At 36.1% G+C, this 20,980-nt stretch overlaps 1 protein-coding gene across 1 annotated transcript in view; it reads left to right on the forward strand.

Annotated features, from left to right (window-relative positions):
* Window positions 1-20,980, forward strand: part of arid5b (AT-rich interaction domain 5B) — a 155,906-nt gene that overhangs the window by 94,564 nt on the left and 40,362 nt on the right. Inside the window, exons 5-6 of the mRNA XM_048171029.1 lie at window positions 10,406-10,527; window positions 18,156-18,366. Coding sequence (XP_048026986.1) covers window positions 10,406-10,527; window positions 18,156-18,366 — 333 coding nt within the window. The remainder of the gene's footprint in view (window positions 1-10,405; window positions 10,528-18,155; window positions 18,367-20,980) is intronic.

Consider the following 20,980-nt stretch of genomic DNA (forward strand, 5'->3'; position numbering starts at 1 on the left):
GATGTGCTGTGACTGTACCATTTGCTCCCTCTTGAATTAGCATCTGACCTTGGTGTGTGCGTCATCTATGCGCTCACACCGCATTTCCCCCCCGTGAGGGGACGTGCAGTGACATTGACTCATTGTTTGGTCCAATCTGTTTGCACTGTAAAAAAAGCCTCGCAGAAGTCGCACTGCTGCTGCTGATTCAGAGACTTGTGCTCAACACTCTCAGCGATTAAAAGATAGAAGTGTTGCCGTTTCAGTGGGGGATTTGGGAGCGTGCAGCATTATTTAATGAGGGCGATATCATTTATTCATCGTGTATGTTTTGCTCCTTCTGCACCTCACAGTGCCATCTGCTGTATAGAGCTGTATTAAATCACAAGGAGCAGAGGAATTTAATCAGGCCAAGAGAGAGGGAAAATAAAAGGTGTTCACACATAGAGCGGTTTACAGAGACAAAACAATCTCTAGTCATTCATTTTCTTTTTGAGAAAAGTTTAAAGCTCAAGTGCTCAAGATTTAATTCTATAAAGGACCTACAATGCCCCTTTTCACAAGATGTCTCTGGTGTCCCCAGAATGTGTCTGTGAAGTTTCAGCTCAAAATACCCCACAGATCATTTATTTTACTTTTGTAAAATTTGCCTTTATTTGGGTGTGAGCAAAAACACACCATTTTTGTGTGTGTCCCTTTAAATGCAAATGAGCTGCTGCTCCCGGCCCCTTTCCAGAAGAGGGCGGAGCTTTAAAAGCTCGCGCTTCGGTTGCTCAACAACAACAAAGCAGGAGAATCTCACGCAGCCAAAATGATGACTGTCAGTAGCGGTGTTCAGCCTTACATTGTTCAAAACGGAGTCAGACACTGATGGAGAGACTCAGAAAGAAGTTACAACTTTTAGAAAGTTTCTGAATGGTTAGTGGATAAATGTATGTAGTTGCTGTGGAGTTAAATCAACTCATCGACTAGCATGTGCCGTCATGTTAATCTTTTGTGCAAATCCAGCATTGAATTGACCCTCGTTTGTGAAGCAGTCCGGCGTAAAATGACAGCATGGCAACAACACTCTACGACAACAACTCTTCCTCTTCTCTAAAGCAGCCCAACATGGCCTCACCCCCTGTTGCATGTTCCCTGGGGAATGGTTTATGTAAATTTTAGGGTTAGTGATGTCACCAACCTAGAAAGAAGCTCGTTGTAGTCCCTATATCAGGCATTTGTTGTAGTTCTTAAACAGAAAATTCTTTAAAAGAAAATATCTCCCTTTGCATTGAACTTAGAGCGTCATAACTTTGCAGATGTTGTTTGTGCTCTAACAGCAACATTACACACTAACTAAAGTTAAAAAAGTGAAATCATAATCAGCATCCCCTTTAAGACTCAAGTGATTTGCCCAAAAAAATGTCATTTAGATGCACAATATATCGATATCCATTATTGGCCAATATTGTAGAGTTTTTTGTTCTGTTTTTTTGCTTTTTTGTCATAGTTGTCGGTCTATTTATTGGATTTATATTTCAATATATTTAAATGTACATTCTTATTTCCCCTATTTCTACGTTTAAAATAATTTTGCTGCCGCTATCTAACGGCATCCACAGTTTTAAAATAATCAGTTTGATAATCTTTATAATACATTCTAATGTTGTGATGCCTAAATTCATTTGTAGCATTTTATTTTAAATTTATTTAGAGAAAATAATACTAGTAGTCGACTGATATGTGTCATTTTATATTATCAGCATTTGCCGATACATTTTTCTGTAGGCCGATAAATGTTGGAAGCAGCATTTATTTTGACAGCACTAAAAATGGCATCACCTGAACACAGATGCAAGCGCAATCCTAAAATCAATGATATCAGACTATGATGTGCTATATATACAGTTTGCCCCTATTTTATATTAATATTATATGTCACTGTGTGTAAAATTTGCATTTCCTGGTCTTTATTTGAGAATATATATTTCCCAGTGATCACAAACTTGAGTCCTGTTGGTTACAGTGTTTACTTCCTTTTTACTTCCTATTTCTTTAATTTGTGATAAATACTGTAATAAAATTACAGAATCAAGAAGTTTCTGAAGCGTCAATAAATTTGTTTTATCAAGTTCAGATTATTTTTTTCATATTGATTGATTTTACAATTATTTATTTATAATTTAATAAATCCAAATTTCACTGCAGCAACTGTTGTGCGTGTTATTTAATTTAAATAGTGTAATATCACATATATCAGCTTTATATCGGTCATCAAAAAAATCCATATCAGTCATCCACTAAATAGTATACAATTTTAATTTTGCCCATTCATTCATTATCAGCCATAATATGACCAACAGAAAAGCGACTGTAAAACCACTGTATGTGTGAACGGGGCATGAGAGAAAAAAAGTGGAGACTTCCTGTTTAACTGATCTGTTACTCTGAGCTCTGGATTATTGATATGAATGTGTCTATCATAAATGTGCTCATATAATCCACTTACCCTGCTGATGTTATGAATGGAACTGCAGCTAGCTGATGATGAAAACATGGGCAGGACTAGACTGGCAGAATTTGGCATACAGCCCCTCCATCTTCCTGCATAATTAAAGCAGCGAGTTTCCTAGCAGCAGAGTTTATCAGGTGGACGTGTGCCAGACCACACAGGTCACGTGATGAACGTGACCTTTCAGCAGAGTGCAACATCATCACTCTGGCTGTTCCATAGCAGTCAGATACTTCTCACTCAATGAACGCCAGTGTTATTTTAGTACCACTAAGAAAATATTATAGTTTTTATTCATATTTTGAATGCTTTTTTCATTTTCAGTTTAATTTTAGTTCAAGTTTAGTCATTTTTATAATTTTACATGTTTTAAATAATTTTTTATAGTTGTTATTAACTTTATTTTTCTTTAATTGTATTAATTTCTTAATTTTTTAGTACATAAAATATTGAAAATTGAATTCTAACAAAAATGTTATTGTAAACAATTAAATAATATAATTTATTATTATTAATATATTAAGTAGATGTATTAAGTAGATATATTAATATATTAAGTAGTACAACTTTATAGCAGTTGTAAACATACTGTACAATAATTTGAGCCATGGAATGTGCGGGCGAATATTTTCCCATACTGTACAGTGTGTGTGTGTGTGTGTTTTGGGTGGAGGGGTGTGGGTCTGACTTTGAATGAGACTCTCAGATACAGTTCATTTAATTCTGGCTTCCTCTGAAACTTCCATCCACCGCAAATGTTTCAGGCCAAAACTCTGGAGAATCCACAGATATGCTTCAAACGTATTTGCTCAAAGGGAAAAGCATGACCACAGGAATGCACAAGCAGATATTTGATCTGCGAGAGACCCCATAGTGCTCTGTAATGACTTTGGAAGAAGGTAGAGAAGCCCTGCTCGGCTTCAAAGCTCTGGCCACCCTGCAGCCCCCAGCACCATGGTAAATGACCTGTTAAAATCCACAGAGGGAAAGTGCAGAGATTACTGGAAACAAAAGCAACTGAGTTGCGGTAATGAGCTTTTGATGTTTGTGACAATGGGAGCTGTCAGTTTAGGGGGAAACAAGAAAAGAAAACATATTAAGAAGGGGTCTGCTGTTCCTTTGCATAACTGAAGCTTTGGTTTAAAGTACAGCGACACAACATATGCATTATGGGTGTATTTAAAGCATTTAGATAATCGTACACATTGGCTTATTTAACATAAATGGTGTAAAGTCACTTGGAACAACCCTCATTGATAAAGCCATAACTACAGATTCTAACATTCTTCTTCTGGCTAAGTAGGAACACTTAACAGCCAGTTATCTCACGCTGGCCAAATATTGGCAGATTCTTTGGCCTGGCTGATATATCAGCCAATCTAGTCCCCATATTGTGTGCTAGAATAAGGGAGAGAGTGAGATAGTTGTTTTGTCTCATCAGCAAGCTCAGGAATCAGGAATTGATTCTTAATCTCCTGATAAACAGGTGAAGAAGATGCAGAAACAAGCGATAGCATATGTAATCATAAAATAACATGATCATCAACATTAAACAGCATATAAATCAAAACGTTACTGAATGAAATGTCGACCCAGGATGAGCTATAGGACTGTGCAAGCTTTGGGGGTGCTGATGGACTCGATCTTATCTACTCCATCTATGTTTTGTTCATTGTTCTGAATACACTGTAAAACCCAATAAGTTCAGAATACTCAAAACATTTGAGGAAACGTATTACCTCAAAACATTTAAGTAAACTAACTCATTTTTTTAAAGTTGGTAGAACTTAAAATTTTTGTGACAAGTGGGGCGGGGCTGAGAGCCATGGAAGCGGATCAAGGCCAGTGTGGTGCACGGTTGTCTCTCACTAACAATCCCGTCAACAGCATCCCTTTCCCAACTCATCATAATGTTAATTACATACAGTTAATTTACATAAACATCACATTCAGATCTTGGTTAAATGTTACATAGCAAATAACACATGCTATTATAACTATCAGAGAGACTGTCATTACATACTTGCATATGTAATCAAACAACATGTGGTCTTAAATGTTTTGCAGCTCATCCTCAACCTAACCACAGGCTCTACTCTTCACCACAGTGGTAACCCTACAAAACTAACATAACAGAACCCCCCTGAATCCCAACATAACACAACATTAAACATTAACTTATATTGCCATATGTTAATCTTGTGCAAAAACACACAACATAACACTTAAAGGGATAGTTCACCCAAAAATGAAAATTTGATGTTTATCTGCTTACCCCCAGGGCATCCAAGATGTAGGTGACTTTGTTTCTTCAGTTGAACACAAATGATGATTTTTAACTCCAACCGTTGATGTCTGTCAGTCAAATAATGCGAGTCAATGGTCACACAATTTATAAGAGTCAATAAACATGCACAGACAAATCCAAATTAAACCCTGTGGCTTGTGACGACATATTGATGTCCTAAGACACGAAACGATCGGTTTGTGCGAGAAACCGAACAGTATTTATATAATTTTCTACCTCTAATACACCACTATGTCCAACTGCGTTCAGCATTCGCTTGGTGAGGTCTGATCGCGCTCTGACAGCGGAAGTGATGTCTAGCACTCATTGAAGTATATGCGTGAGACATCACTGCCGCTGTCAGAGCGCAATCAGACCTCGCCAAGCGATTGCTGAATGCTGTTAGACATAGTGGTGTATTAGAGGTAAAAAATTATATAAATACTGTTCGGTTTCTCGCACAAACCGATCGTTTCGTGTCTTAGGACATCAATGTGCCATCACGAGCCGCAGGGTTTCATTTGGATTTGTCTGTGCATGTTTATTGATTCTTATAGATTGTGTGACCATTGACTTGCATTATATGGCTGACAGACGGCAACGGTTGCAGTTAAAAATCATAATTTGTGTTCTACTGAAGAAACAAAGTCACCTATATCTTGGATGCCCTGGGGGTAAGCAGATAAACATCAAATTTTCATTTTTGGGTGAACTATCCCTTTAATTTCAACAGTTATTTATATGGTCTGGTGCAAAGCATGCTGGGAATTAGAAATCTGCTGCAGCTCAACTCAATCATATTAAGTTCAGCTTACTACAATGAAATTTTGAGTTCATGCAACTTTTTCCTATTAAGTACAATGAACTTTCATTATATTTGAGTGAAACAAACTCATTTAATTTAATTAATTTCACTGTTCGGTTTTACAGTGTATGATCCAGATGTAGTCTTTGACAAAAATGTGATTTTCTCAGCTGTTTGCTCAAAGTATTGCTTTTTTTGATTAATATATACCCGAAATGCCCTATGTCAACGCATACTTGCTATTGCACGTAAGTGTTTTGAAAACATTACCCATATAAAACCATCATTTACTTGCTCTTGTGATGTAGCTGCTGTCAGATCCAATCCAGCTGACTGCTACATTCTGTGAACAAAAGTTTCTTTGCAAACTCTCCATTACACTGTGCCTTGTTTACAAAACAAAATGCTCTGAACAAACATATAATTATCTGACACGATCCCGGACGCCATTAAAATAAACCATCTACTTGTTCCTGACGCTGGTATCCTTCTGAAGGCTCTAGAGAAATGAGCAAATGAGCTGTTTAAGCTGGACATGTCAAAGCAAACGTTCCTTTATGAATCCATTCACTCTTCCATTTGTCCTGTTGTCAGCACACTCAAGCACGTGGAGTACGTCCAAAAGTGAACTGGCATTAGAATACTGTATACAGTGTAGAAAGTGTCAGTGATTATAATGCGTTCTATTTGTTTTTGATGCAACGGGACGCTTGTATCCAGTTTAGGCAAGTGTCATGACCTATGGTCACGGCAGTAGGCGGGGCCTATGATGCGATGATGCAAATCTATTCGACGCTCTGGAGGCAGACGCCTGTGACGTCACAGATCCCACAATATACAAACAAGCCGTTTTTGGAACTTGATTACATAAATGCTTTGTTTATAATGAGGCGGACGTTTTAAGCTCTGAAACTTGTAGATTGTTTTAATGGTACATAGACCTCTTATATGCCAAATGATTAAGGCACATTTGAACAAAATTATAAAAAGGTTTTAAATGGAGCTGAGAGTATTATACTCTTATTAGTACACAGTAAAAATCCACCTATTTCAACTTAATCTTAAGTTCAGTTGCTGCATTAAATTAAGTACAATCAGCTTGGATTTGCAAGTCATTTCAACTTAAATTATAATAAACTGACTTAAAAAATCAAGTTGAGGACAATGAGCTGATACAATAAATAATTTGTGTAAATCATTCATTTTCATGATTCAATTTCAATTTGATTATCGAATGATGGATGGATCTTGAGCAGCAAATCAGCATATTAGAATGATTTCTGAAGGATCATGTGACACTGAAGACTGGAGTAATGATGCAGAAAATTCAGCTATGATAACAGAAATAAATTACATTTTAAAATATAATAAAATAGGTAAAGGTTATTTAAAATGTGCAATAATATTTAACAACATTACTGTTTTTGCTGTATTTTTGATTAAATCCATTTAAAAAAAAGTCTTACTGACCACAAATTTTTGAACAGTAGTGTGTATATTAATCATTAAACAAACAAATCAGTTTTTATTTGTTATTTATAATATGGAAGTCTGAAAAATGGGAATGGAGTGCTCAATGCGGGATAACAAGCGTGAAGTAAAGGAGCTAATGTAGTCCAGCAATCATGAGTAATACATTACTCACATGGCTGGAATTCAAATGATTGTGATGTGGGGTGGAAGCTAAAAGAGGAAGAATTGGCGAATACGAATCCCATTTGAGTGAATTAGTCCAAGGAACAAAGGAAAAGTGACATTTAAGAGAGAAGCGGCCCCATTTCCTCAATAAACGTAAGCCTTTCCTCTGCCGAGCCCACGGATGTCTGCGCAAATGTGTTTGTCATGGCCACAGCAGCCAAGTAAACAACCTGCCTGTTGCCAAGGTGACAAAAAGGCTTCTTACATAAATGTTTATTTATGAACAAATGGACTCATTTAATGCGCCGTTTCTCTGACCTTACTGCTGCGTGTGCCAAATTTGATGAAAAAAGGTGGCGTGTTGAGAAAAGAACCCAAAAATAAAATAAAATAAGCTCTTCTCCAGCTGATTAGTTAATGCTTTCTTTTCTTTTCCCAGAACAGATCATGTTGCCAGTCTGAGCTTTGTTGGAAGATCAAGTGTAGCGTTGTGGCCGCAGCCTTGGGCCCTGTGTAACCTTGACAGTGATTTAATCATCAGCGCACATGGAATGCAGTGCCAGCTGACCTCGCTGAACCTGTGCTCGAGAGCACCTGTCCTGGTGTCAGAAGCTCCGCCTGCCTCTCGTTGCTCTGAGTTTGAACTCTCGCTTGTGTTTGTCATTTTCCAGCTGGATGCTGGTGATGCTTCTGTGCCGTTCATCAGGTGCACAATGGGCTTTTAGAAAGTTCTGGAAATGTGACACATTTGATTTTCCTCTGACCCGATAGACTGTTCACTCGAAGAAAGTGTAAAACTCTTGCAGTTCAAAAAGCTTACGCTATTCAACTTACGGAAAAACATAACTGACGCGACAGCAGTTTACACTTTCTTCTTTGGTTGAATATGCAAGGCGGTCTGGCGGAAGCTAGATATTTTACTTCATAACTTGTTAAATATGGATTTTTTCTTTGTTTTTTTTTGTTTTTTACACAAATGCAATGCGACCGTTGACGCGCAAATGGCGCGCCGTGAATTGAGCGTTCACGCGCTTGATGGGTCTGACGCGCGAATTGAGCATCTGACGCCCTAGACGCCCGAGTTGAAAAATCTGAACTTTGGCGAAAATTCACGGCGCGTTAACCAATCAGGGACTCTGCTTTGGTAACGTTTTTATGACGTGATCAGCGGAGACCAGAACAAAGATAATAGTCTGTGTGTGGCCACCTATGATGTGTCATCATATTTTTATCGAGACAGGAATAAAAAGGACCTTGCCTGGAAGAGGATAAGCAAAGAAATCGGACAGTCTGGTTAGTTGTAAAACGCTTTGCATGATTTTAGCCGTTGATCATAGCCCACCTGCTCGCTAGCAAAAGCCGGCCGGCATAACCGAGTTAAATTGCCGCTACTGGTTTCCAACTGACGAGATGATGTGTTTATTCAGAGGCTCTGTGCAGAGAGAAATGGAAGCCCCTCCCATGATGCGAATTCGCGTCTGAACACACTTTGTTTTGACGTGCGAATAGAGCGAATTTGACGTGCGTCTGAAGCGTCTGACTTCATAATGTTCAAGCGTCCAACTAGACGCGTCTGACGCGAATTTGACGCCCCAGACGCGTTCGGTGTGAACGCAGCATAAGACTTTCAAAATCATTCAAGCTCAGTGTAAAGAACTTTTTAATGATATGAAGAACATTTTGAGCAATGGAAAGGTCCCATGAATGTTAAATGAACTTCATGGAACCATAGATGCCAATAAGAAGTTGAGAACCTTTGTTTTTAATACACTATAAACTTGAATAATTTGGCAAAACTCAAAAAAATTGAGGCAGTCGGTTACATCAAAATGTTTAATTTTTATTTTTTACTCATACATTTTTTTTTTCTTAAATTGAAATATTTGAGTAAACTAATTCATACATTTAACTTAAAATTATCATGTAATCTCAAAGTAAAACATTTTATTAGTGGAAACTTAGCTAGCTATAACAAGCTAATTTAATGAATACTAACTTGCTAATTTTCTAACATGTTAACAATAGTATGATATAAAAACTTGCTGAATGAGTACAGCAAGTGCTATTCTGTACTCTCAAACCAAGCCACATGCACCACTTGTCACCATGATGGTAACTCTCCAAAACCCACATTAACAGAAACTCTTCTAAATTAGCATAACAAAACATTAATCACTACTAAATTTCCCACTTAACATTAATCTTGCACTTAATTTTAGCATTTACTCTCCCTTTCGAGTGCCATGGGCAAAGCGTGCTGGGAAATAGAAATCCCAGCCCAGTTTCAGTTAAATTTAAGTTCGTCTAAATGAAAAGAAATAGTTCATAAAACTCAAAACAATGAAACGGTTCAGTTTACTTAAAATATGTCAGTTCTGTGGACTTAAAAGAAAAAGAAAATGTTAAATACTCATAAAAGTTCATTTGACTGAACTAATTAGTTTAAGTTTGTCATACTCAAACCAATTAATTATTTCAAATGTTAGGGTTTACAGTGTACAGTTTACAACCATAGAAATACGACTTGTGGTGAAGTGGCACATGCCCCATAGGGGTAAGCTGTGCCATGTCAAGCAGAAAATTGAATTATTAGACAATATGTGAAACTACATGAGTGAGCAAATACTGACAGAATTTTCATTTTTCAGTGAACTTGTCCTTTAAGGCTGACCCGGTTGCACCTACCTCTGGTGTTATTTTGAGCTGTGATGACGACATATTAGGGACTGTATTCATTTGCCCTTCAGCTTTTGTTTGAGTTTTCTGATTGTTGACACATCCTGTCATTCCGTGAATTGCTTTACCATTACCATGTGTATTATCTAAAATTCCTGCTCGGAGGCCGATATAATAATGACAACGATTTGGACCTGATGACCAACAATGCCTTTAACAGTGACGGACAGCATTTTGACCTTGTCTCAGGATAATTATGTCCTGAGTGCCATTCAATGTAAAAATATCCAGAATGAAGGAGGATGATATATAATTTAAAGCAATGTAAGTCACTGGAATGGCTCCAGGGATCACTTGTCAAGCAATCAATTGGTGGAACAATGCTGGCTGTAGCTTATGTGTGTCCACCGCAGACATGGATTATCTTTTGCCATGTTTCCTTATTTGTGCTATAGTGCAGTGAGCAGATGTCAGTGGTCTTTATGGGATGTGGGTGCGTATCTAACTGGTCTTCTGCTGTCCACAGCACCCAACCTGAAGGGCCGGCCCCGGAAAAAGAAGCTCTCCTTCTCCCAGCGGCGAGATTCACAGGGGCAGGGTGGTACTGCCAAGGAGCCCAACGGTGTGGAGGGCAAGTCTCTTGTCAAGGTATTTGGAACTGTGAAAATCTGGTCAGAACAGATTATTTTCATATTTTGACTAATATCTTGTATCCCAGAGTTATAAACTTTCAACTATCAGCATAAGGTCTGGTCCACTTTGAAAAATAAACCCACATCTAGACAAGAAGAGAGTGTCTTATCATCATGCACAGCAGTCTCTGGGAATGTTTGTGTAGAAAATACCAAAGAAATCAGTAGAAACTGGCCATTTCAGCATTTCAGCAAATCATACAATGGCTGGTATATATAATAGCCATTGTATGACTTGGTGAAATGGCCAGTTAAAAAAATCGATTGATTGATTGATTGATTGATTGATTGATTGATTGATTGATTGATTGATTGATTGATTGATTGATCAATCGATAATATTTTTTTTTAAAAATGAAAGCCTAAACCCTAATCAAGTCTTACATTAATTATACAGTAAACATTTTATTTTAAAGGTGCCCTAGATTCAAAAATTGAATTTACCTCAGCATAGTTAAATAACAAGAGTTCAGTACATGGAAATGACATACAGTGAGTCTCAAACTCCATTGTTTCCTCCTTCTTATATAAATCTCATTTGTTTAAAAGACCTCCGAAGAACTGGCGAATCTCAACATAACACCGACTGTTACGTAACAGTCGGGGTGTACGCCCCCAATATTTGCATATGCCAGCCCATGTTCCCAACATTATGAAAGGCATTAGACAAGGGCAGAACGTCTGGATCGGTGCAGAGCTGAATCAACAGACTAGGTAAGCAAGCAAGGACAATAGCAAAAAATGGCAGATGGAGCAATAATAACTGACATGATCCATGATAACATGATATTTTTAGTGATATTTGTAAACTGTCTTTCTAAATGTTTCGTTAGCATGTTGCTAATGTACTGTTAAAAATGTGGTTAAAGTTACCATCGTTTATTACTGTATTCATGGAGACAAGAGCCGTCACTATTTTCATTTTTAAACACTTGCAGTCTGTATAATTCATAAACACAACTTCATTCTTTATAAATCTCTCCAACAGTGTAGCATTAGCCGTTAGCCACGGAGCACTATCAAATTCATTCAGGATCAATGTAAACATCAAAATAAACACTGTACTTACGCGATTAGACATGCTGCATGACGAACACTTTGTAAAGATCCATTTAGAGGGTTATATTAGCTGTTTGAACTTTTTTTATGTTGTTTAAGGCAAGCGGGAGCTCTTGAGGCGTGGAGCACCAGATTTAAAGGGCCACACACCCTGAATCGGCTCATTTCTAATTATGCCCCAAAATAGGCAGTTAAAAAAATGAATTAAAAAAATCTATGGGGTATTTTGAGCTGAAACTTCACAGACACATTCAGGGGACACCTTAGACTTATATTACATCTTTTAAAAAAATGTTCTAGGGCACCTTTAATTTATATTAAATTGATAGTATATAATACTTACTAAATAAAGCAAAATGAATACAAAATTAAAGTAAGATACTTAAAATTATTGGACTATAAAAAGCTAGATAATTTAGAAAATGAAAAATGATAAAATATATAAAATAATAATAAAGGTAAACAAGCCTTCATATTTTCAGCTTCTAATATCATTCATTGCATTGGAATTGTTCAGTACACTGCTCACAGATATATAGGGTATCCTTCAATTTTCTGCATGTCTTTCAATGCAAAATTCCCTTTTTTGTGGGGAGTTTTTAGATATGATTAACTTAGTCTCAGTTTCAATCCTTCAATCTGAAGTACTTCCCTCCTCTTCCCGTTGTTTGGCATTTAATGTTGCTGTTTCTTCAGATTCCCATGTTTGACTAATGGGCTACAATTGTTTTTCTTGTTATTTTATCAACCTTTGCCCTTGCATGTCATTTCCTGTCCATTCTCCTGCCAGCATGAGGGCAGTGTTTTATGGTCTTCCTCATCTGGATGAATATTTGTCCAGCAGAACAGCAGCTAATTCACTCCAGCTTTGTTGAAAACCTTAAAAACATGCAGTGATCTGAACCGGCCCTGACTGTGTTTTTTTAAGATGTGATCTAATGCGGCTCTGTAGCTCAGCTGCATGTTTGTTTATATCGTTGCAAAATGTGAACTGTATTATCGCACAGCTCTATATAAAAAAAGGATTTATATTATATCTAACTTTATGTGCATACATGCAGTACACTCAACATACAGCAATATACAGTACTAAATAGTTCATTTCAACTGCCTGATGTTTTTTTTTGTTTTGTCATAACATGTAACTATATTATCGCCCAGCTCTTTATATGAAGTTGGATATATAAGTATCTCCATACATTCTTGCGTATCTCGAGTCATTAAAAAAAATGCTCATAATCAAATCCTATATTTTATCCTAGTTGTATTATATAGACAAAATTATATGATCTTTCTATAATCTGTTTCATTTGAAATTAAGGTCCTATGATGTAAGGGATAATGTACATCCAGTTTGTTACTTTATAATCCATTACAATGTACAAAACAGTCGTCCTAGCAACACGAGTAGTCATTTTCAATACAGTCACTAAGTGGACGCAAGATGGCGCCAGTGAGTCACGGTTTGTTATACAGCAGATTGTTATACAGCTTCGTTGTTGGTGACGACAGTCATTATCAGAAAATATTAAACTTCGGAATGTTTAAGAATGTCAATTGAAAACTCTACACATGCTGATTGTGATATGTTAAAATATGAGCTTTAAGTAATAAATGGATTAACATCTCTTTCTATCTCTCTTATGGACACACATTAAGAAATAGAAAAGCTGCAAATAATATGAAAAGATTGATAAAACGTAGTGCTAGGTTTAAAGTCTAGATTTTTTTTGTTCATATTTTAACAGGCTGGCAATTCAAATGAGCCATGCAGCTACACCACAGTATAATAGCTAGCTGTGTGAGTTTATGTGACTACCCTTTGTGGATGCGATGTCTCATAAAATTTGATGATGTTGTTCTGGTGTCTTTAATTGTTTTCCCACATTCCGTGCATCTAGCTGATCTGACATGATAATAAACCCAAACGAAAGAACCTATTGCACGGTGGATCCCGTCTTGTTGCATGGGACTCTTATTATGACATTTCGGACATACGTAATCAAATTCTATGACAAAAGTCCAATCTACCACGACACGTAAGGAAATATATGTGATGCAGATATTATAAAACCATTTAAATACAACAGAAATTCTTTATTTATTATATCATTAGTTAAGGGTAAAAGACTTGAGTCTTTTTTTAAATATTCCGAGTCTTTTGTGCCGAGTCGAGTCAAGTCTGGAGTCATTTCAGGTCGAGTCCGAGTCCAACTCTGAAGTCTGTTAAAATGCGACTCGAGTCCGAGTTTCTAACTCGAGTGCCCATCTCTGATATATATATATATATATATATATATATATATATATATATATATATATATATATATATATATATATATATATAATGTATATATATGTGTGTGTGTGTATTCTACAAAGCATATCTCAACTGCTTGATTGCTTTTTTTCGTTGCATGAAGATATTAAGATATCATAAACATTAACACCATTTTTTGTAATTTTTTGAAACTTTGAAACAACGTTTTAAATGTTATACAAAAAAAATTGACTTGACTTGACCCCTTCAGTTGCTTTACCCAGGATGGGGTGTATACAACAACTGTATTTCAAGCAGAGTAATTTGGCCTCAGTAATATAAATAAATTGTAATTAAAAACAAATGGTTTTATTCTGTAATAGCTCTCATATGATAGAGAACATGCATAAATATACTTCAAAAAGCATGTTATACTACTTCCAGGGAGTGTTTAATTCATGTCACCGTAACCTAATGCTTCAGCATTTCATTCTTTGACTTTTTTTGTATTCGTTCACATATTATACTGGCCTTGATAACTCCTTTTGGAAAATAAATGCTCTTGATTATCGGGAACAGATGGTTAAACAGACGTGTGTGGGCCAGCGATGACTGCAGTATGTGACAGCATGGTGAGGCCTGACACTGTAAAACTGCCTCCAGAACAGTTCTCAGACACTCACTCCTGGGTCAGGAGCTATTTTAAATGTTTATGAGTTCGCTGGAACTGAAAACAATTTTTTTCAAAATTTATTTATTTTATTTTATTTATTTTTTTATTTTTTTATTGGAAAAAAATAACCACTTTGATCTGTATTTTTGGCTTGTTTTTAGTGCCGTTCGAAGGTTTGTTTTTTCTTTTTTTTTTCTTTTTAGAAAATAATACTTTTATTCAGGAAGAACGCATTAAATTGATCAAAAGTTGCAGTAAAGACTTGCATTATTACAAAATATTTCTATATCAAATAAATGGTGTTCTATTTATCAAAGAGTCCTGACATTTTTTTATCACGGTTTTCACAAAAATATTAATCAGCACAATTGTTTTCAGCATTGATCATAAGAAGAAATGATTTTTGAGCACCAAATCAGCATATTAAAATGATTTCTGAAGGACCAAACAGTAGTGTAAATCAAAATAACAACTTTAAAGAAAAAAAAATCACATATAAAAATAAATCAAATAAATAAAAAAATATATAAATAATCAAAATCAAATAAACTTGATCTAAATTTAAATCTAAATTTAACAAGATTTAGTGGTGTTAATGCTTAAAACAAACAAAAACAATAAGACTGTGATGACAACTGATCCTGTTTTAAGAATGTTTTAATATTACTGGAGAACAAGACAATAATACTGATTAAGAATTCCCTCATTAAAAGTATTAAAGGCACAATATGTAATATTTTTAGCTTAAAAATATCCAAAAACTACTAGAACAATGTCATATATTTTGTTGACTTGTGTACTTACATTATCCCAAAAGATTCCAGCAATGTTTAAACCCAGAGAAATCATCAATTTTAACCAGGTCACGGATCATATCACTGCATCACCTGTCAATTACTTCATATCCGCGCTACCAGTTTTACTAATATGGATCTAGATTACTGCAAAGTGCAACAAGTCTCTGATAGCAGCCACCGAGCGAACGCGCAGAGTAATGTTATAACATAACTTTCAACACACTCAAATGTATTTAGTATGATTGTTTTAACCATGTAAAACAGCGCTGCGTTACCCCACATACGCAACGAAAAAAGCAGAAGCGACCCACTGCAGCAAAAGCATAATAAAGGTGATGATACACGGGGCAACTTTTTGAGCAATGTTGCTGGGCAATGTTGCCATCAACGGGCAACTAATTAGGGCACTAATTAGGGCAATGGACAGTTGGCAGCATCCATTCAGAGAGGAGCAAATCTATTGCCAACCCAATAAATACTTTATTATAAACACTTTATTTCAACTTTTCAATTATTTTCTTCATTTTTATTAAATGTAAATGTCTTTCCAATCTGATTTGTGATAGGAAAAGTTTGGCAAAAGGCGGATTCGTCAATCGCGTCAAAAGCTACTTTCACGTGCCATACGCCCTACAGCTTACACCACTACAGACATTAAACAGAATAAAATGTAAGTTCACGCACTTTTTCTTCGCTCCACTGCTGCTGAGAAGCCACCATCTTGTTTGATTTTTTTCTGAAATCTCCAAAATGGTCATGTGATCGGCTGCAAGCATTCTGATTGGAAGATCTAAAAAAAAATTGCCCACAACTGATCTAAAGTATCCAGATATAAATTTGCTGCTCATTCTCAATGGGAAAGTGCCCAAGCAATATTGTTGGCAACATTGCTCAAAAAGTTGCCCTGTGTATCATCACTTTAAAAGCTCAACTGGACTCGAGATCGGTGTGCATCGCAGGTGTCTATCATTAGCATTCGCTACAGCGGCCTTGTCCCACTCCCACTGCTCTTCGAACTGTCCTGCTTCATACCACCGTAACATTTGTAAAACTTGAATACATTAACTCATCTATGAACATGATTTCTTCCTGAGTCCGTTGAATTCCTTTCCATCGGCTGTGGAGGCGAAGACGACGACAACCCATGATTCCACGCACATTCGCGGCATCATCAAGCTATTGCCTGGAAAATCCAGCCTCATTACTGTACCAGCGGATGAGTCTGGTCAGCAATTGAATCAATTCGATTTCTAGGGCAGAGCAAATCCGAGCAAACAGGAAGCGGAGTAAACCAATCAGAGAAGGGCGGATATGACGTTAGCAAAGCGACAAGAGAGTCAACAGCGAAAAGTAAATAATTAATGTGTTTTTGGTCATTTAAAACTGAACTCACGGCTGAATAGAACAAACTCTCAGGTCTCTCGTGCGCAATCTTTGTTAATATTGAAGGCGACTTTTGCCGCACTAGAGTGACGCTTGTTTGCGTCACTGAAATAAACGAATCTGATGGCACGGTACGGTTTGGAGTTGACTTGAGGCGCGACGGAGGGCGGACTGACCAGACTGATATATCTTGTAGAAGATATATCATTCTGGACTTGCCAGGCAAATCAAGCTATGCCTTTGTTTTGAATAAGCAACCTCTAGCTGAGAAAATTACATTTTGTGCTTTTAAGAATATATAAGAATTATTAAAAGTAGTTCTCACATTTAATGTGAAACTTGAGCTTAAGTCAAATATGAACACAATAAGGTCATATATAGGTAGCTATATGATGTTGTTGGTGATGATGATAAAACAACAAATTTACATATCGTCGCTGTCGGGCGAAAACCTTGTGTTTTTTAAATAATTAAACACCTTGAAATCAAAGTTGGTGGCTTTATATATGTCAAACGTACACGTGTCATTATAATATTAACATTTTATGAAAATCAAGCTCAAATGGAGTTGCGAGGTTTTTGACCAGCAAATGACAGACATATTTTTTTCTGTCACTGGAACGTATCACGTTACGCTTTCATCGACTTACAGGTTATAAAGTTTATTAGATGCGCACTCAGTTTTTCTTAATGTTAAATACATTTGGACAAAATCTCATAATATATAATAGATGAAGCAGGATATTTAAAACAGTATTGCTACAACTATATGGCAAATACCACATTAAGACTCTTTTCCGCTCTTCAAATAGAAAAAACATTAGCCTTTATAGACATAGTGTTTCTTGAGTAAAGAAAACATTGTACTTATTCAAACCAAACATCAGTTTTTTTATTTACCTTTGCTTTGCAAACAAGCAGACGTGTATCTCCAAACTGCGTGCTGCACTTCTTTTACGATAGAGGTGGGTGGAATTACGAGGTTTGACTGACAGTTTGAGGATCCAATGGAGTTAAGGAGGTTTAGTCACAAGCTCTTTTAAATCCTTTTCATTGGTTAAATATTTGTAAAACCCACATACAGGCATAAAGGATAACAATAGCATTGATTTTTAAAAATAAAATAAAACAAAAATGACGAAATATAGAGATACGAGGTTTCCGCCTGACAGCGACAATATATTCTTAATTGTATAGCATTTATTTTATTTTCATTTTTGGTAATTTTCCACAGCACACCTGAAAACATGTCATGGCACACTAGTGTGTGGTTGGGAAACACTGCAGTAGATGCAATATCTTTTGATATTTATTTGATGCAGGTCTGAAGTAGATCTGATGTTATTGACCTAGACATACCAAGCGTGCTTTTCAATATTCTTAAATAATTCTTTTTGCTCTGTGGTGTTTAGATGAAGGTGGACTCAAAATCAGGAGTTCCCAAGCCCAGAAACAGCAATAGTGGCAGCAGTTGGAAAAAAGTGACGCCTGAAGACAAACCGAAGGTTGAAGGAGGTGAGGAGTGCCGCACAGATGAGCAGGCCTTCCTGGTGGCACTGTATAAGTACATGAAAGAGAGGAAAACTCCCATTGAGAGGATACCATACCTGGGCTTCAAACAGAGTAAGTACAGCTTCTTCACCTCCTCCTCTGTAACAGAGCTCTGAAGATCTCAAGTGCTACTTTTGTCATCAACCTCAGAGTCAAATTGAAAAAAAAAAAAATTTGCGTGCCATTTACAGGCACTAGTTCAAGGGGAAATTTCAAAAAGTCTTTTTTATGAAACATTAAAGAATATCTTATGTCTAAACTGTTTTTGAATACAAGATGGATGGTGATTTATATAGTCAAGCTGAAGCTTTCAGATCTCATTTGCAGTCACGTGGCATGAGAGAACTGATGGCATTTGCCGTTAATAATGCTGACATCTAATTTTGTGTGTAATAGAAGAAAAAACAATATGGTTTGGAAAGATGCACTTTTTTTTTTCATTTTTGGATGAACTATTTCTTTGAGATTATGTGTCCATCCAGTTCACCCTGCAGTGCTCGCAGCGGACCAAAACAGCAAAAAAATGTGTAATTTATATTTCAAAGTTGCAAAGTAGGTCAACATAACTTTAAAAAGATATAAATACAATAATTCCCAGGCAGCTCTGCTGGTCACTTTAATGTAACATATCCAGCTCTGACCTGCAGTACACAGTGTGAATAAACAAGTAGCTTAACGCCCAACTCAAATAAAGTATACACTATTTAAATGCAAACAGCAGAGATATTATTATTCGTAATCTTTCCCCTTGACTTTCAACAACAACTGCTGTCAGTCTAAAACAGTCAATTTCTGCATAAAAATATGCACAAGCCACAATCATCCTGAATCTCGATGTCTCTATATGGCTCATTGACGAATAAGGTTTTTAAAAGTGTAAGAAAACCTAATGGAGATATAATTAATTTTGTAGTTTTATTAAGTGTTAACAATGAGATTATGTGGTTTTATAATCAATTAACACTGCTTTTGTCATTTTTTACAAAATTTTTCACCAAAAAAGTCATTCAGTTTAACCAAAATTTCTGTTTTACCGAATGACAGTTTTGGTTATACCGATATACGATATTTTCAAACAATGCTAACAGGCTGATATCTATTGCTGATATCCTAGCAAAAGGACAATCAAACATTTTATATTTAGTACAGTTCTTAAAATATTACATTTTCCATGTTTAAAGCGGTTGTACCGAATGACCTGATGTTTCGGGACAGGCGTATGAGCAAGTGAAAACATGAATTTTTCAAATAGTTAAGAGAGAGTCACTTATGACCGTGTGGTCCTTTGCAGGTGTCTGAATCATGTCACATCCTGTCACATGATATTGAAAGCATGACTTGATCCAAAATGGTCCCTTTATATTGGTTACTCCAAATGACATCAATGAAATTCATTTTTCCAGACATTCTCATAACAAAGCAATTTATTAAAAAATACATTTATTACATTTTAAGATATTTTAATCACAAATGAAATGGCTGTATTGGCCTTTGGGCGGTTAAACCGAATGACCTTTTGACACTTCAAAATTTTTAAAATACCTTTATATGTAGCAAAATATTATTAAAACCTTTTGGATTAAAAAAAAAAGTGATCTAGTTGTACTACCTTACATACTTTGGATGTCCTATTGTTTTTTTATTATTATTAAGGCCTTTGGACCAAAAAATGACCTGTCACGTCATTGACCCATATTCATGACTGTGCATATCACTAAATAATACCTCTGTTCCAAAACCTAGTCAGCTCCCTAAAACGTACAATTATGCAGACTTCTAAAATAATTAATTTGATAAGATTCTAAGCCACATGTACGATATTTAACTGATTAGGCAATCCCAGAATACATTGTGTGTTCAGTGAATAACAAAACAGATGGCGTCAAGAGAAATATTACTTAGTATGAATGAATACTGCAAATATTAATTAAAAATAGCTCAGGCTGATGTAGTATCTATGTAGCCTATTATATATTATCTCTGCTTGAGTATTGCATTCATTAGCTTAGCAACATGCTAACACTGGAATTAACTTCAAGCAGGTAAAAGCGCAATTTGTGTGGTTTCATTTCAATTAGCTCGGTTTCTTAGAAAGTAGATGCCTATGTAGCCAGCAAGGCACCTCATTACGTTATGAAATAAATCTGTTGACTGACTGAAAGCCTATTATTTGAGTTTTATATAGAAGGATCATTTGCTGTTATCATGATCAAATAGGGACAAATTTGACCTACGTCAAAACATGCACACATGCGTGTAGGAGTCTCTGCGTGAGCCCAGAGAGCAGATGAGACGTACTCTGCCATGTTCTTACTCACACTACAGATGCTCGTCACTATAAACCTTTTTTTAACCTTGTATAGTGTGACACATACTTTTTGTAGAGGATGATTCATACTTCTATGAAAGCAGCAGGGAAGTGAATCAGGCATCAATCGTCTGGCTTAAAACTGTTTGAGACGAATTAAACATTCTATCAGACAAATAATGTGTTTAAGTGTTCATAAATAGCTTTGTTTCATCTCAAGCTAAATTAAAAGAATAGTTCACCCAAAAACTTCTTTCGTTCTTCTACAGTAGTCAACATTTGAAGTGAATCAAAAAAGGTTTTGATTCACTTCAAATATTGACTACTATATTAATTCTGTCATTAATTTTTCACTTATAAACACTGATCAATGCACAT

Source organism: Megalobrama amblycephala, linkage group LG20, assembly GCF_018812025.1.
Source record: "Megalobrama amblycephala isolate DHTTF-2021 linkage group LG20, ASM1881202v1, whole genome shotgun sequence".
NCBI classification, from domain to species: Eukaryota; Metazoa; Chordata; class Actinopteri; order Cypriniformes; family Xenocyprididae; genus Megalobrama; species Megalobrama amblycephala.